Source organism: Aythya marila, assembly GCF_965140915.1.
Source record: "Aythya marila genome assembly, chromosome: 20".
In the NCBI taxonomy this organism is placed as follows: domain Eukaryota; kingdom Metazoa; phylum Chordata; class Aves; order Anseriformes; family Anatidae; genus Aythya; species Aythya marila.
The window spans coordinates 419,838-435,947 of record NC_139061.1 but is presented as its reverse complement, the minus strand read 5'-3'; the positions used below and the strand labels follow the sequence as shown (position 1 = coordinate 435,947).

At 53.1% G+C, this 16,110-nt stretch overlaps 2 protein-coding genes across 3 annotated transcripts in view; one reads left to right on the top strand and one right to left on the bottom strand.

Moving 5' to 3' along the window:
- The first annotated feature begins 267 nt into the window (after positions 1-267).
- FZD9 (frizzled class receptor 9) lies at positions 268-2,487 on the top strand. Its single transcript, XM_082776591.1, has one exon. The coding sequence runs from the start codon at positions 437-439 to the stop codon at positions 2,186-2,188; it is 1,752 nt and encodes a 583-aa protein (XP_082632717.1). The 5' UTR covers positions 268-436; the 3' UTR covers positions 2,189-2,487.
- A 4,839-nt stretch (positions 2,488-7,326) lies between these two features.
- Positions 7,327-16,110, bottom strand: part of BAZ1B (bromodomain adjacent to zinc finger domain 1B) — a 53,570-nt gene continuing 44,786 nt past the window's right edge. Inside the window, exons 16-20 of one of the 2 annotated variants that reach the window (XM_082776517.1) lie at positions 14,490-14,605; positions 11,925-12,076; positions 10,159-10,262; positions 9,239-9,555; positions 7,327-7,646 (exon numbers count right to left, since the gene is read on the bottom strand). In XM_082776517.1, the coding sequence (XP_082632643.1) occupies positions 7,543-7,646; positions 9,239-9,555; positions 10,159-10,262; positions 11,925-12,076; positions 14,490-14,605 (793 nt within the window). In that variant the 3' untranslated portion in view covers positions 7,327-7,542. Of the gene's footprint in view, positions 9,556-10,158; positions 10,263-11,924; positions 12,077-14,489; positions 14,606-16,110 lie in introns of both variants that reach the window. The other variant, XM_082776516.1, reaches the window with a different exon arrangement.

Below are 16,110 nucleotides of genomic sequence, written 5' to 3'. Positions count from 1 at the left end.
CGGGCGGCACCGGAGCCCCTCCCGGGGACGCCGGGGCGGCCGCGGCACCGGCCGCGGGGCTGGCTCCCCCCCGCCGCCTCGGGCGCGGCTCCCGCGTCCCCCGCGCCCCCAGGCGCGCGCGGGCCGCCCTCGCCCCCCACGCGCCGGCGGAGGCGCGGCCCCGTCCCCGTGCCCGCCCCGGGGGCGTGGCGGCGGCGCGGGGCGGGCGGTGCTGTCCCGGGCCGCCGCCTTGCGCGGGGCTCGGCGGGGCTCGGCGCGGCGCGGGGCGGCCGCCGCATGGGGCGCGGGGCGGCGGCGGCGGGCGGGGGGCGCTGCCCCGGGGCGGCGCCGCCGCGGCAGCGAGCGGCCGGGCCGGGGGCCCGGGGGCGGCGGAGGGCGCGGGCGGGCCGGGCCATGGCGGCGCTGTAGCCGCGGGGCCGGGGCCGGGGCCGGGGCCATGGCGGCGCTGCGGCTGCGGCTGGCCCTGTCGGTGCTGTGGCAGCTGGCGGCCGCCGGCCGCGGGCTGGAGCTGGGCGCGCTGGAGGCGGCGCGGGGCCGGGCGGCGCGGTGCCAGCCCGTGGACATCCCCATGTGCCGCGGCATCGGGTACAACCTGACCCGCATGCCCAACCTGCTGGGACACGAGAGCCAGCGCGAGGCTGCGCTGAAGCTGCACGAGTTCGCGCCGCTGGTGGAGTACGGCTGCCACGTCCACCTGCGCTTCTTCCTCTGCTCCCTTTATGCGCCCATGTGCACCGACCAGGTGAGCGCCAGCATCCCCGCCTGCCGCCCCATGTGCGAGCAGGCCCGCCATAAGTGCGTCCCCATCATGGAGCAGTTCAACTTCGGCTGGCCTGAGTCTCTAGACTGCGGCAAGCTGCCCACCAAGAATGACCCCAACGCCCTCTGCATGGAGGCCCCTGAGAACGCCTCGGCTGCTGAGCCCCACAAGGGCCAGGGCATGCTGCCTGTGGCACCCCGGCCCTGGCCACCGGGCACTGCTGAGGGCCGGGGGCCCGATGGGCTGGGGGCCTGCGACAACCCCGAGAAGTTCCAGTATGTGGAGAAGAGCCTCTCCTGTGCACCCAGGTGCTCCCCTGGGGTGGATGTCTACTGGTCCCGGGAGGACAAAGACTTTGCCTTCATCTGGATGGCTGTCTGGTCTACCCTCTGCTTTGTCTCCACTGCTTTCACCGTGCTCACCTTCCTGCTTGACCCGCACCGCTTCCAGTACCCTGAGAGACCCATCATCTTCCTCTCCATGTGCTACAACGTCTACTCAGTGGCCTTTATCATCCGCTCGGTGGCAGGGGCTGAGAACATCGCCTGCGACCGGGAGAATGGGGAGCTCTACATCATCCAGGAGGGACTGGAAAGCACGGGCTGCACCATCGTCTTCCTCATCCTCTACTACTTCGGCATGGCCAGCTCGCTCTGGTGGGTCATCCTCACACTCACCTGGTTCCTGGCTGCTGGGAAGAAGTGGGGACACGAGGCCATCGAAGCCCACAGCAGCTACTTCCATATGGCTGCCTGGGGCATCCCAGCTATGAAAACCATCATCATCCTCACCATGCGGAAGGTGGCAGGGGATGAGCTGACAGGGCTGTGCTATGTGGGGAGCATGGATGTCAGCGCCCTGACTGGTTTTGTCCTCATCCCACTCTCCTGCTACCTGGTCATCGGCACCTCCTTCATTCTTACAGGCTTTGTTGCCCTCTTCCATATCCGGAAGATCATGAAGACAGGCGGTACCAACACAGAGAAGCTGGAGAAGCTGATGGTGAAGATCGGTGTCTTCTCTATCCTCTACACTGTCCCGGCCACCTGCGTCATTGTCTGCTACTTCTATGAGCGGCTGAACATGGATTACTGGAACCTCAGGGCCCTGGAGCGTGGTTGCGTGCCCCTTCCTGGCCGGCGTGCAGCCAACTGTTCCTTGGAGACCTCGGTGCCCACCGTGGCTGTCTTTATGCTAAAGATTTTCATGTCACTGGTGGTGGGCATCACCAGTGGGGTGTGGGTATGGAGCTCCAAGACGCTGCAGACCTGGCAGAGCCTGTGCAACAGGAAGCTGGGCATGAGGACTAGGGGCAAGCCCTGCAGTGGGGTCAGCTGCAGCGGGGTGCACTGCCACTACAAAGCCCCGACGGTCATGCTGCATATGACCAAAACAGACCCGTATCTGGACAACCCAACGCACGTCTAGAGCAGGGTCTGCTTCTCCCTGGGGACGGCATGCTGGGAGAGCGAGTGTCACGGGTAAGGGACGGGGGAGTGCAGTGGAGCCTCCTGGGAGTCCACGCTGGAGCGGGAGCTGCTGGGTGCAGGGAAGGGGCGAGGGCAAAGGCAGAGTGGCAGGAGAGTGAATACACACTGGTTTGGGGGTGATGAGGTCTGCGGGACCCGAAGGGAGCTCCCTGGGCACCACTCGACCCTGACAAGTAGCTGCTTTTTCCTAGAGATTGTTTTGTTTTTGTTGCTGTTGCCAAATCCAGTGACTGTTCTAACGCTTTCTTTGGGGGGGTAGAGGGGAGGGCAGCAGGGGCTGGGGCAGGAAGGGGAATAATCCAGTTTGTGTTTATTTAATTCTGTAATTTATTTTAGATTTTTTTTTTAATCATTAGCTGCAAGGAATGGAAAAAACAATAAACCCTGGATGTGTTATTTCAAATTGAGCCTCATGCTGTTTGGAGGAATTTGAGGGGGTTGAGAACAACCACATGGGAGCCCCCAGGCTTGGAAGGAGCTGAGGTGGCAGACCAGGGACCATGGTCCCCGGGGACGGGCAGTATGATGGGTGCATGACTGGCAGCCTCTTCCCAGGCTGCAGGGGAGCGTCCCCTCTGCCGTGGTTGGGACCGGTCACCCCATGCCCTTCTTCAGCATCCCAGGTGCTGGGCTGGGGTGGGCACCTGGGGGCTCCCTGCACCCCACACCTGGCATGGTGACCCTCAGCATGGGGAGCATACTGCTCCCTCTGTCTGGCTTAGCCCCACTCAGCACTGTGGCTTCTCCATGTCTGGGCTTGGCGCCTGCTGCCTCCTACTGCAGGTTTCTTGTGTTGCCCTGATGAATAATCTTTTCCATTCTGTTGCTCGGTAGGTGATTCGTGTTGGTACCATGAGATGCTGGGGTGTCTGTGCCAGGTGGGGGGGCTCGGGGCACAAGCAGGACCTGTGGGGCAGTGCAGTGTCCAGGCAGTGTGGCTGGTTGGGAGCTAGGGTGCTGGGCTTGGGGTGGGGGTGGGAAAGGGCTTGGCTTTGATGTGCCAAACAGAAGCCTGAGGTGTGGGTAATGGAAACTTCTGGGCAGCTTTATTTATCCCATGCTCCAGTTACAATCCCATCTCGCCTTCCCCATTGTCAGGAGGGAAACTCAAGCCTCAGCTGGTGCTCGTCATGGCTTCTTGTGGGGCGGAGCTGGGGGCTGTCTGCACCACACTGTGGGCAGGGTGGAGTGGCTGGGGCACTGGGTGCACTGCCAAGCCTGGCTCGGGGTAGCTCTGCTGGGACTCGGGCGCAGGGGCTGCTGCCCCACGGAGGGAACCAGGGCACGGCTCATTGCAGCGGAGGGCAGCACTGCTCTGGGCCTGCTGGGCTGGGCTGTGTCTGGTCTGTGCCTGGCACCAGTGGGGAGCTGGGCTCAGACCTCTTCGTCTTAATTAATTAGCCAGCACTGGGGCCTTCCCGTCCCTCTTTCAAGAGCAACAAGTCTGTGAGTGAGCCTCCTTAGCACACCCAGGTTAGCACCAGCTCCGACAAAGGCCTTGAGATCAGAGCCCTGACAAGAGCTGCGAGCTCAGGAAGCTGCTTGTGGGGGCAGCCCTTTCCCCTCCCCACATCCCCTCTGTATAGGTCTCCCCACTGCCAGCCCCAGCAGGGCCAGGCTAACAACTTGTGCTTAGCATGAGAGCAGCCCTTGTACCCTAACCCAGTCACTGGGAGGCTCCCTCATCCCTGCCAAGCACCCTTGGGCAGAGGCAGGGGCTAGTGCTGACCCCAGCCTGTCCTGGTCCACCTGTCTTACTGCCACCCTGCAGAAGGCTGCTGCAGGATTGAAAGAGACAGGCAGAGCTTGGCCGAGGGAGCTGCACCCTTTGCCCAGCTGTAGTTGGAGGAGCAGTGGCAGGGGCCCATGGCCAAGGGCCAGCTGTGAGCAGCCAGCCCTAAGGCTGCAGCACGGATGGGTTACGCAGCCCCAGCCCCTTGCCTGCTGCAGCCGCTGAGCTCAGCAGGGCGTTGTGCGCCAGGGTCGTTGGTGTGACTGATGAAACAAAGTGCCTTTAATCTATCCCCCCACCAGTGCTGGGGGGACTGGGACACTGGGAGAAGGTGAGTGATACTGTCCGCCACCCCCAGGAGTTGGTGCTGCTGTCAGCCACACCTGAGCAGAGCTGGAGACAGCACTGACATACAGTTGCTGGCATGCAGCTCCTGTGCAGGGGCCCTGTGGTGCTAGGGCATCTCTTGGCACCCAGTGGTGGGTGCCCTGAAGCTGGGACCTCTTCTTGTGACGCTGGAGCCCAGCAGGTGCTGAGCAGGCAGGTCCCATTCCCATTCCCAGGCTGGTCACAGTGGTCCCAGGCCAGGGACCCCCATGTTGTTACCCCTGCTGCAGGGCTTGGGTGGGTGGGGTTGTAGCCTCCTGGGATCTCTGGCCTGCCATGGAGGGTCTGTTTGGGCAGATAAAAGGGCCATGACCTGGGGCAGGAGAGTCAATATTGGCTCCAGGACAGGCTCCAAAGTCCAGCACAGGGAGCTGGGCAGTGGGCAATTCACCTGGGTGCCACATGCCTGCACCAGAGGTGCAACCCATGAACCAGCCGTGCTGCTACTAAGGGTCTTGCCAGACCTCTGGTGTGCAGGGAAGCATGTGGTGCCAAGGCCCAAGCTGGCTCAGCGCAGCAACAGCATGAACACAGACACACAGCACAGCAACAGCAGTAGTCCATGTTCCACCTCCTTGGGTGGCTTGTGGAGTCTGGTGGGGACACCCTGCCCTTGAGCACCCTGGTGCTTGCCAAATAGCTCACTGCCTCTCAAGCACTCACCCAGATAAGTGCATGCTGCTGGGCCCCAGCTATCACACAGTGGTGGAGCTGCCGGCGCCTGACTACTGCCTGCTATCAGGCCCAGCAGCCCAGCTGGCTCCACTGCAGGCCCCAGGAGCTCAGCAGGGCTGGCCCTGCTAGTGCCACAGAGCCAGACCAAGCTGGAGATGCCCCTCTGACCTGCCTTCTGCTGGGGACCCTGCCTTTGTCACAGCAGCTCTCAACATCGTGGCACAGACCACTTTGGTGTCACTGCTTTTCTGCAGCAACTCAAGCCCAGGGTGTGCTGGGGAGAATCAGCTGCCCATGCCCCCACACCCCCAACTCACCCCAGACCCTGCAGGCCATCTCCCCTCCCTACTTGGAGCAGCCACAAACACAACCAAACCATAGCAACCCCCCCAAAACACTTGCCAACACTTGTGCACTCAGCCCTCACAGGATGCGAGCTGAAGCTGGTCTGGTTTTAAAGACCAGGCCGAGCTCGGCCCTGTCCCATCCCCACAGGGAGCCCTTCTGCTTGCCTGTCACAACTGCCTGAGGCACAGGAGGCAAGGCTTCAGAGGCTGAGGCCACCCCAAAGTCCTGGCCCAGGCTCCTGCTCCCCAGCACTCCTGGAGCTGCAGACATTATCGCCCCTGCCCCACAAAACAGGAAGGTCCCGGGTCCCTTCAGCAACAGAAATAAATTCTCTGTGCTCTGAAAAGGTGCTAAAAAAATTCCAAGTCACATGGACCATTAGTTGCTTAATATTAATCATTAAGCTTCAAGGAAGCTGAGATGGGACCCAGGCAGAGGGTCCTTGTAAGCCACTCTCTGAGGCCACGCTGCAGTTCCAGAAGACGCAGGCATCCCCAGCCCTGGTTTGTCACCCAGAGCAACAGTGGGTGCAGCTGGGACTGCCATCACCCACCAGCCTGCAGCACCAGGGGTGCCACAGCTGCCTGCCAGCACAGAGCAGGGACAGCTATTTATAGGACACTAATGCCATGCAGGAGCTGCTATAAAAAGCAAATCTCAGAAAAGGTCTTATAGCAGATGCTGGTGTGAGATCTCCACACTGAGGCCTGGACCCATCCCAGCTTGAGTCATGCTCTGGTTCACCCAGGTCCTGTTGCACATCCAACAGGCAGAACCTTCGCTTGTGGTGTGGGGATGAGGCTTCTCTGAGGAAAGCATTATTTATCTCTTGCCAGTAATCTGAAAGCCCACAAAGCCCTGGAAGGAGGAAGGGGTCTAAAGCCCGCTCAGCCCAGCAGATCTGGACCCCACTTGGCTCAGATCAGCTCCTGAGCACTCCCAGCTCTGCTCCTAAATATTCAGGACAATGGCAATGCCCAGGAAGGCATCACACCTCTGACCTTATGACACTGGTAGAAGTACAAACTTTGACCAACACCTTCATTGTATAGCTGACTGGTTGTACATTAGCAACAACTGGTTACTTGGCTTCATGCTGAAGCATGGCAGAGCAGCATCCCACTCACACTGGGAAAGAGCTGATGGCTCCCCTTGGGAGCCATGCTTTTCAGACACAGCAGGAACAGTCCTCACTGATCTCTGAACTGCAGCAAACAGGGCTGTGGTTACAAAATGCACATTAACAGACCTAGGGAGGAAGTTTTGATGGCAATCCAGCCACACAATGCTGAGGTGAAAGAGCAGTTATTTAGCTCCCCTCATCACTCCCTTTTAGTCCCTTCAGAACAACCCACAGTGCCATGATGCAGTAAAGAGCCCCGCATCTTGCTGCAGGAGCAATATCTGCAGTCCAAAGGAAGAAAACGGAGTGAAAGGGGCAGCCAGCTCAAGGACTGCTCCCTCCTGACCCTTTCAATGTCCAGGAGGAAAAAGAACATATCCCCTTGTCTTTGGGGAGGACAATCAATAGGGCCAGCTCAAAGCACACACCTCCATGCCAGCAAATAACCTTCTGCCCAGCAAAGCTTAGGAAAATGCATCGTGCAAAGACAGCCCCATCACAGAAATGGTAACAGCAGCACAACCCACCTGTCTGAGCAGGTACACCACCTGGACCAGAGGCACAGACCAAGAGCTGGTATAACCAAATGTGAGCAGAGCTCAGCCTAGAAGATGGTTCTACAGAGTTGTAAGCTGACCTAACCCAGACTCAGTGCTCCTTTGATCCTTTTCTCTGTGCCTCCTTTTTCCCTCCAGAATTAAGACAGCTGTATCACTTCTGATGCAGGCTCTGAGGAAAGCAGAGCTCTGTGGAACATGAGATGTCTCAGTCTTGCACAAAGGGCACCTACAAAGGACTTGATGCAAGCCAGTTTTACAAACACAAGTACATAATGTTTATTTTTTAACTTTCCAATTTATTACAAGTACAGCCCTTAGCAGACCACCCCTCCCGCCACAAATGACATTTATTTTTAAAAAACATACAGTTCCAAAGGTTTCACTGTGTAGGACCTGCAGAAAATGTTCTCTATTAATAGGACAAAACATAGCCTCTGAAGGGGACGTGCGAAATACAAACGTCAGTGCTATTCTGTGGGGCATGGAGCTGAGGCTGGGGAGAGGGGAAGAGGGAAGTGGCTGGAAACCTGTCTAGTCTCAACAGCCATCAGTCCAGAACTGAAACAAATACCTGTTAATAAAAAAGTTCACAAAACTAGGCTGCAATTTTTTAATCGAGGATCTCAATTTTATTCTCAAATCACAGGAGCCATAACAGCTGCTTTTGTTTTTCTGTGTTACAAAACCAGTATAGAACAGCACTGTGACTAGTTCGTTCTAAACTGAAGAATTCTATAATAAAAAGTTCAAGCCTTAATTGTATGATCAAAACCTGTAATGATGGAGAGGGAGAGGTGATTAAAGAACATTATTTTCTTAGAGAAAAGTCAGTATCCCAAGTAGCAGAACCCACTGCTGGGGCCATGGCAGAGCAGCCTCCCAACAGGATAGAGCTTCCCCACTGGTCAGCCTGTGTGGGACGGTCCTCATGGTGCTGGGGGGGTGCAAGAGAGGTGAGCTAGGGAAGGTGTTACTACAAAAGGAGATGAGAGCATGGCTAGAGAGGGACTGGGAAACCCCCACCAACAAGTCCCCCAGTGTAACTCCAGCTACTGATAGGAAAATGAGTTTTCAGAGGAGGGAAAATATACAGCAAACACAATTTGATATAAACTGTACATGTGCCAAAGCAAGACAACAGTATCTTACAGATGTTCTTTATACAAGATCACAGCTAGAAACAAGCCACTTTTAATAACTAGAAAATTATTTTAAAAAGTTACACAGAACATGTTTCTGCTGTTCCCCTTGCCCTGGAGTGCCCTACAGGGTGTGCAGAAAGACATGCTCTCTGGTATACTTCTGGCACTAGGTTCATCCAAAGGGCTACATGATTGTGTGCTGTTCAAGGTGAGCAGGGAAACCAACTGCCTATTCTCTGCAACTTATGTGTGGAGAGCTGATCTCAGAAGAACTCTTCAGAGCACAACCTCCAGAGATTGCTCCCCAAGGGTGGGGGGGAGTGTGGGGGGGGCGGGGAGCAAGAGCACCTTGAAGCCAATTGTATTAGGATGCTGGTGAAAGCTGTGTCTCTATAAATTTAAGTGCTTGCTCGCCCTACACAACCCTTCAGTGGGGGCTCAAAATTAATACCGTATAAATATATACATACAAGAACTAGCAGCCCATTGGCCTGATCACACCCAGTCTATCTGTGAAGCAGTAAGATCCCTCCCTACACTAGCTCAAGGCTGGTTTCACATCACAGGCAGCAGACAGCAGAGGTTCCACCATGCTCCATTGCTGGCTGCTTGCAGAGTGGAAGAAGTGGCTCGTTCCAAGAAAGCCAAGAGCGCCCAAGCTAGATCGGGCTTCACACACTTTGGCTAGGCCTTTCCCTTGCCCTCCCACCTTCCCCTCCTAGCAGGACAGACATGTATGAGCTTTGTGTATTTTGTAGGAAGCAGTTAAGTCATCTCTGCTCACTCAATGGATGACCAAATATTTGAGGAAATTGCAGAAAAAATAAAGCTAGGACAGGCCAAAGGAAAGGCTGTATTAATAGAGAAGTGCCTGCTGCTTCTTAACTCCCTTCAGACAACCCATCCTGCTGCCCAGCAGCACCAGAAGGCCTGCTCCAGCTCTGGCTCTCCCCCTAGTTCCCTCCCATCCCTCATTTCTTCCTTTTCCGCCCCCGGGAATGTTCAAGGGGCTCTGACTCACTGTCGCCTTCCTGCTCCTCCAGTCCCTGGCACCTGGCAGAGAGCTTCTTACGTTTCCTGCGTGCATACGTGTGGCCAGGAAGGTGCTTGTGCACCATGTCGATCAAACATTGTTCTGTCTTCTCCAGGCAGGACAGTACATGACTCCCATTCTGATTGTAGCACTCAGCATTGGAGAACACCTGTTTGATGTCAGAGAGGAACTCCTGCACCGAGCGGTAACTGCCACAAGAGCACTTGCTCTGCATAGTCTGGAAGTCCATAGGGTTGCTGATGACCTCAAAGTAATCTTCGGCTTCTTCTGTGGTCACTGGCTCCCTGACGAACGAAGAGCCACAAAGATAGGAGGAAAATGACGGGCCCTGGCACTGTGCAGTGCAGAGCTGTGGAGGTGTGAACCACCCCCACCCCCTTTGCTGAGCAGTAGCCCCAACCTGCACCCCCTGCAGTGCCATAGCAAACCCACAAACCTCAACAGCACTACAGTGTTAGCCCTGTGCTGGCTGCAGTGCTGAAGACAGGAATGACAGCAGCTCATCCTGCTGCCCAGAGTACTGGCCCAGGCATAGGGACTGGTACATGGCAGGTAAGGCTATTTTGTCTCAGTCAAGCCTCCTACAGAGCACCTGCAAATCCTGGGGGCTGCAGAAAGCACTGATCCCATCCTCCCCTCTCTGGCTCATAGCCTACCACCCTCTGTTATACCACCTCAGAAGGGCCCCAGGTCTTCAGTCCAGCAGAGGACTGAGAGTATGGTGATTTCTACTGGAGCAGATTCACTCCGATCTGTAACTTGCTTTTGAAACCCAGGTCTCACAACCAGCAAGTGGATCCAGCAGGACTGCATCATGGCTATCCCACACCTACACACAGCCCAGGTACAGTCCTGTGCACATGGAGGAGGAAGCCACCTGCCCTCACCTGAAGGGCCAGCTGAAGCGGTATTTGATCAACTTGCTGAGGATTTCCTCACACTTCTGCAGTTCAAGGCTTTGGCGACGTGTTGTCTTCTTTGTTTGAAGGACCTGCCCACACAAAGGAGGGATGCTGTTAAAAGGAGGGGAACCACCATGGGCTGTAGTATTCATTAAACAGTTTCAAGGCCAAAGTAGTTGGTTCTTAACAGACATTTTCTTTTCAATTGTCTTGCTTACAAGCCAGTGTCTTTTGGGGTGGAGGATACGTAATACTGCTGCACAGAAACAGCTCAGCTCTTTCAAATGCAGACATCTTCCACAATAATCAAGAGGCAAACGGCTCTGCTACAGGACCATGTTCATGGTAACAGCCAAGACACACGGTGGCAGCTTGAGTTACAGAATGGGAGCCCCATCCATAAGCTCTGATGGGAATAGCTCACAGGCTGCTTGTGTTTTCTCCTGGCACAGCAAGCTTTTTCAAGATAGGTTTAAAAACAACAGGGTCAAAGGAAGAAGCCAAATAATATGGACAGCAAATGGAGAGTGTAAATTCCCTCTCTGAGCCCCTGGTGGACAGCACGTGAGAAGAAGAAGGGGAAAGCACTTGTGCTACTGTACTGAGGGCCAATTCCAGAGCCTACTCTGCCATTTTAAATACCAAAGAGCAGCTGATGCCTCAAATGCTGCTGTCCGATACAGAGGCAGAACACAAGGTCAGCCATTTGCCCACAAATCTATAGGTCAGCCACCAGCACAGGGACATCTCAGCTCTGACCGTCCACAGCTCACGAGGCACTGATCTGCTTAGGGTAAATCAGAAGGCTCCACAACACAGGGAGCCATTCCTGAGAAAGCTTTGGTCTCTTTCCAGAACAAACAGTAAGTGAAAGAGCCCTAGTCAGAGTTCCTGACCCAGCTGTTCCAGTAAGATTTTTCCCACTTGAACATCTCTCTAAGCAGGCTGTGGCAGTCCATGCTGGGCTTGCTGGTTTGGTTGCCCTCCAATCTGCAACAAAAAACAGCTAAAAAGATGCTGCAGATCAGCACAACCAGCCCACCCACACCCAGCACAAGAAGCTGTGAGCCCAAAGACCCCAATCAAGACCACTCGAGAGGAGTGACAGGATACAGCCACAGCAGTGCTGCTCAGCAGACATATGGCAGAAGCTAGTGACGTGATCCACGGGGATAGAGTATCCTCACATATCCCCTGTGGTGCATCCCTCTTCAGGATAAACAGGACAGTATGCGGCAGCTCCACCCCAACTAGCACGCACGCACAAGATTGCTCAGGAGCAGAAGGTTTTATTCTTTAAATGTCAAGTGAAACCTAAGCCAGCCAAATTATATCCTGGAGGTTGGGGAGTGACCATACGGACAACAACTGCCAGAGAATGGCCAAGGCCAGGGAGTGAGGGTCCTACATTACTGGCATTCTCTGAACATGCAGGACCGCCTTCAGTCCCCCCATCTCTCTGTAGAGACATATGGATACTATTTAAAACCCTTTAACAAGCTGCAGGCTGCCTGCTAATCAAGGAGGGACAATGTGTGGAAGCGGCTGGGAAAGATGTCTGGCATATCTCTGCTCCGTTTGCACCGGGCCCTTAAGGATATGCCTCCTTTGTTAACCCGCCTCCAGCCCAGCATGGGTTACACAATACAATTCAGGGCATTTCTTTGGGAAGGGGAGGGGAGGAAGTGTGACACCTGTTTCGTTTATAACTCATGATGTGAGCAGCCCCCAGGGAGCAATTTGGCTCTTACCAGCTCATCAATGTCTGCGCTGTTGACAGGTGCAGCCCGCTGCTGGGGTCCCCTGGCAGGGTGCAGCAACTGCTTCTTCCTTTGGTGCCTTCCCTGCCTCGAGGAGTACATGGCTGTGCTCTGCTTGCCCCGGGCTGCCTTTCTGGGTCTCACTGAAACACATAAGCCATGGGCTTAGAGGCATGGGTTAACCTGGAATCAGAGATCACAAGCCTTTTCCCCAGACATACACACCAGGTAGTCTCACTCACAGCACAGAGAAACTACTGAACCCACGGATGAGGGGAATGACCCAGCTTCTCATCACCATCCTCACCCAGCACATGCCCATGTCAGCTGTGCTCAGTACCCCTCTTCAGATGAAGTACGCACTTCCCGTCCAGAGGCCAATGCTGTCTGGCAACAATCTTCTAACTAAGGGTGGTCACACAAACCAGCCCACAGTCCTCTACTTCTAAGGGACATCTGTGGGATTCCAGATACTCTGCCACAGGTACGGCTTTGCTTGCTTCCTACGTGTTGTAATAGAAAGACCCTCTGCCTGCAGAATTAAGTGCCGAATACCTGACACATCAAGACTTGAGGGAGGGTGGGAGAAGTAATGCAAGGATGGACAGTTGTTTTAAATAAAACTGCAACATCTTTTTTGAAAGCACTGGGTACAGAAACCTGCACAACTGCTCTGGTTTCCTGCTGCCCCCTTGCTCCTCAGCCATTTGTGGATGGGTTCTTTTCCAAACATTTATGAGCGGCCCACACAGTGGGATAAACCAGTTGCTAAGCCCCCCTGAAAAGTGAACTGTGTGCAGAGGGAGTGTCAAGTTACTGCAGCAGGGAGCTGCTCCACGTGCTGCAAGTGGGAAACAATGGGATTTTATCCCCCAAACCAGGGCTGCTGCATTACGTCCCACAGTAATGTTCCTGCTCGTTTGCTAAGTCTCTCTGTCAGAGCCTTACAATGATGGAAATGCAAGTGTGCTGTTCAACTCCCTTGTCTGAAGTTTCTCTCATGACCCCTGTGTATCAGGAGAATATGCTGGTTTTCGTCCCCAGACAAGCTCCTTCCACCTGGTCACAAGTGCTTCAGCAAGCTGCATGCAGCATGCTGTAGCACTTTATCTGCAGCCTCTAATCCAGCCCTGTCCAATAAATCATCTTGCCAGGCTCCCCCCGCAGGATAAGTGTGCGTCAGGGCAGTGGGACGTCTGTCTGCTGTCACTCCTGCTTGTGTGTCAAGCAGGAGGCACGTGCTAGATGTCTGACAATCCAACATTCTAAGTTATATCCCTCAGGATAAACGCCACATGGATTAATGGGACTTGTCTATTAAAACAAAAGTTTTCCACAGTGACCTTTCCATGTCAATGCTCTTTAAAACCAGGAGTTGCATTTAGTGCTTTATTTTTAGCGACTGTAACTCTTCCACTATTGTTTGGAAACCTTGGCTTTGCTCCTGACTTGGCCATGCAACATGGACTGAACATGCTCCAAGTGTGGACACAGATACACCACAGAACAACAAGCAGCATACATAGCTAGGGTATCAGTGAACATCCCTGAAACTATAATGAAGCAGGGGAATCAAGACTGATAGACACAGATGGAAACCCTTGAAAGAACATGGGATAAGCCTTTAGGTCCCAGTCTCTGAATTTCACCATCTGCCCTGGTTAAGACAGTCTGAAGCTAATTTTATGTTAGTCAAGGGCATTTTGACTGAAAGCAAATGCTGGGAGTATACCATTCCAACACTGAGCTTTTCAGTGTACTGAGTTGCCCAAAGGGGACAGAGTCAAACTCTCTTAAAAAACAAGTGGATACACTCACTAATAAGTGGTAAGTGATCACACTGTACACTAGAATAGAAAAGTAGTCACTGAAGAGTCTAGAAAATGCTATTTTATTCCATTCAGCTGACCAGGAACGAGCTAGCATGCATCCTGAGTGCATGTATGCATGCATTCTGTATGCAACTAACAGGTGCTGGCAGTTCAGGCCACACTACACCTTCAATACTGTGCCTTCCCAGTGGAATGGATAGATGAAGTACTGTTCTTACTACTTGATAATGGCACCTTGCCACTAGAAATCCTATATTTAAGAGGTTACAACCTGGTGGAAAAGGAAAAAGTAAGGAGAGAGAACTGTGATTAAAGCTTCAGGAGAATCTATTAACAGTGTTCAGTTTAGCAAAAAACTCTCTAGACACAGACTGTCAGTACCAGTAACAGATAATGCCATTTAACCCTTCCCTGATGCAGCCTCTGCTGACTGCCAGGCAGTGTATTATTAGCAGTGTACCCAGGGGAGCAACCAGCAGTGAGCAAGAGCTCACTACAGTTTCAATCTCTTTAAGTGCTGTCTTTGTACAAAGGGAAGAGAGCTACTTCCAGCTCCCCAGGCAACATACGACACAACCACAGCCTTCCTTGTGAAATCTCCCAATTTTCCAAGAACCTGTTCTGTATGAGGAGAAGTACAAATCTGAAATTGGATTAATTTTTTGGACATGGAAGGCAGAGTCTTAACATTTTCTGTTACTTCCCTGCATGGTCAAAGCCTTACGTTTCAGTCCAGCAACTTCATAATTTTCTTCCTCCTCTTCTTCCTCAGCATCTTGTTCATCAGAAGCTTCCTCGCCTTCTTCACCTTCATCTTCAGCAGAATCCTCTGTGTAGTTCCTAGAGCAAGGCAAGTAAAACGTATTTGTTGTACCAGAACCTGGTGTGAGAAGCCCTAGGCCTTCTGTACTGTTTGTTCACAGACTTGCTGACCAACTCAGTGTGTAAAATAAAAATCCAGACTCAAACTGAAGCAATCTACTTTATTTCCTAGAGTATCAAGCTGTGGCTACAGCTAGAAGAGCGCTTTCCAGACTACAATCTGAACGTCTGGGCTGACAATTCCCAACAGATGAATCTGTGCATTCCTTCCCCCATCCCCCATCCCAGGCACCTTGACCACTTTGATAAAATATTTTTTGATACTGACTGCTATGCACTTACTTCTCCCTGAGAGGAAGTGCTGCTGTTTTACACAGGTCTGCCTGCAGGCCTGGCCTAAGGAATTTCAGATTTTTTATTTTGTTCCTGCTGGAATATTTCCCCGTCATCACCTTCCATTGTCAGGCTACTTGCATGTGCACTATAGGAAACAGACCTTGATTAGTGCTATTCATAGCTAAGCTTATTACTGAGCAGATCATCAGTTCAGGCTTCTCATGTGCTGATGTCAAAAGCCACAAAGACTCTGCCCAGGAGTTCCAATTTTCTGCAAGTGTTTGTTAAACATTTAAACCATAACAAAAAGTAGCATGCATAGGCAGAAGGGGACAAAGGCAAAGCTATTGTGGGAGTCAGTCCTCTGGAGAAAGAGGATCTTGGGCAGTAAATGGAATAAGAATCAGCTCCCGCAGGAGCAAAAGCAGGGCAAAAGTATTTGCAGGCCAGCATTTTCTTCCTGCCTCAGCTAGGAATAGCAGAAAGCAGATAAGACAGGTGTTGCTCCACCTGATGGCTGTCATCCAGGAGCAAAGCAGCTTCCAGGTGACTCCACCACATCAAAGTAACTATGATCTCAGGCTAAAACAGCTGCATTAAGACCCTGTAATTCTTGTACTACTCTGATGAACTCTTAAATGGTGCCCAGGGAGCTAAGTAATACTTTCAAACCTGTGTACCACCTGCACACTACAAGCTAGTACTCCTCTTATTGTGCTGCCACTTTGTAAGGGAGAATCAGTTGACTGCTTATGCATCAGGTGTCATTTGATAGCCTCATCTTGCTGACAAGCATATAGATGCAGCACAGAGTCACAATTAGCTTACTTTGTAAGCAAACAAAATACATTCTGCATACAGTTAACTTTCAGCCTGCAATTCACAAAACAATTCAACCACTTGCTGTCAGTGGGCAACTACTCAATTCTGCTGCATAGAACAATTTTGATTCCTCCTCAAATCATGTTCTCTCTGAAGTCAATAAGGGCTCTTGCCTTAAGGTGCCAACGTTCATCAGCTCCAGAAAACTGACAAGGTGGCATTTCATAGTCAGATTTTTAGTCACCCAGTAGGGTTTGAGCTGCAGCCTGGAGTAATGTCTGCTTTAATTAGACAAGGCCACAAGAGTAACTTAGCTCAGGGGACTACAGAGCTGTAGCACTACCAACTATACTCCCACATAAAAG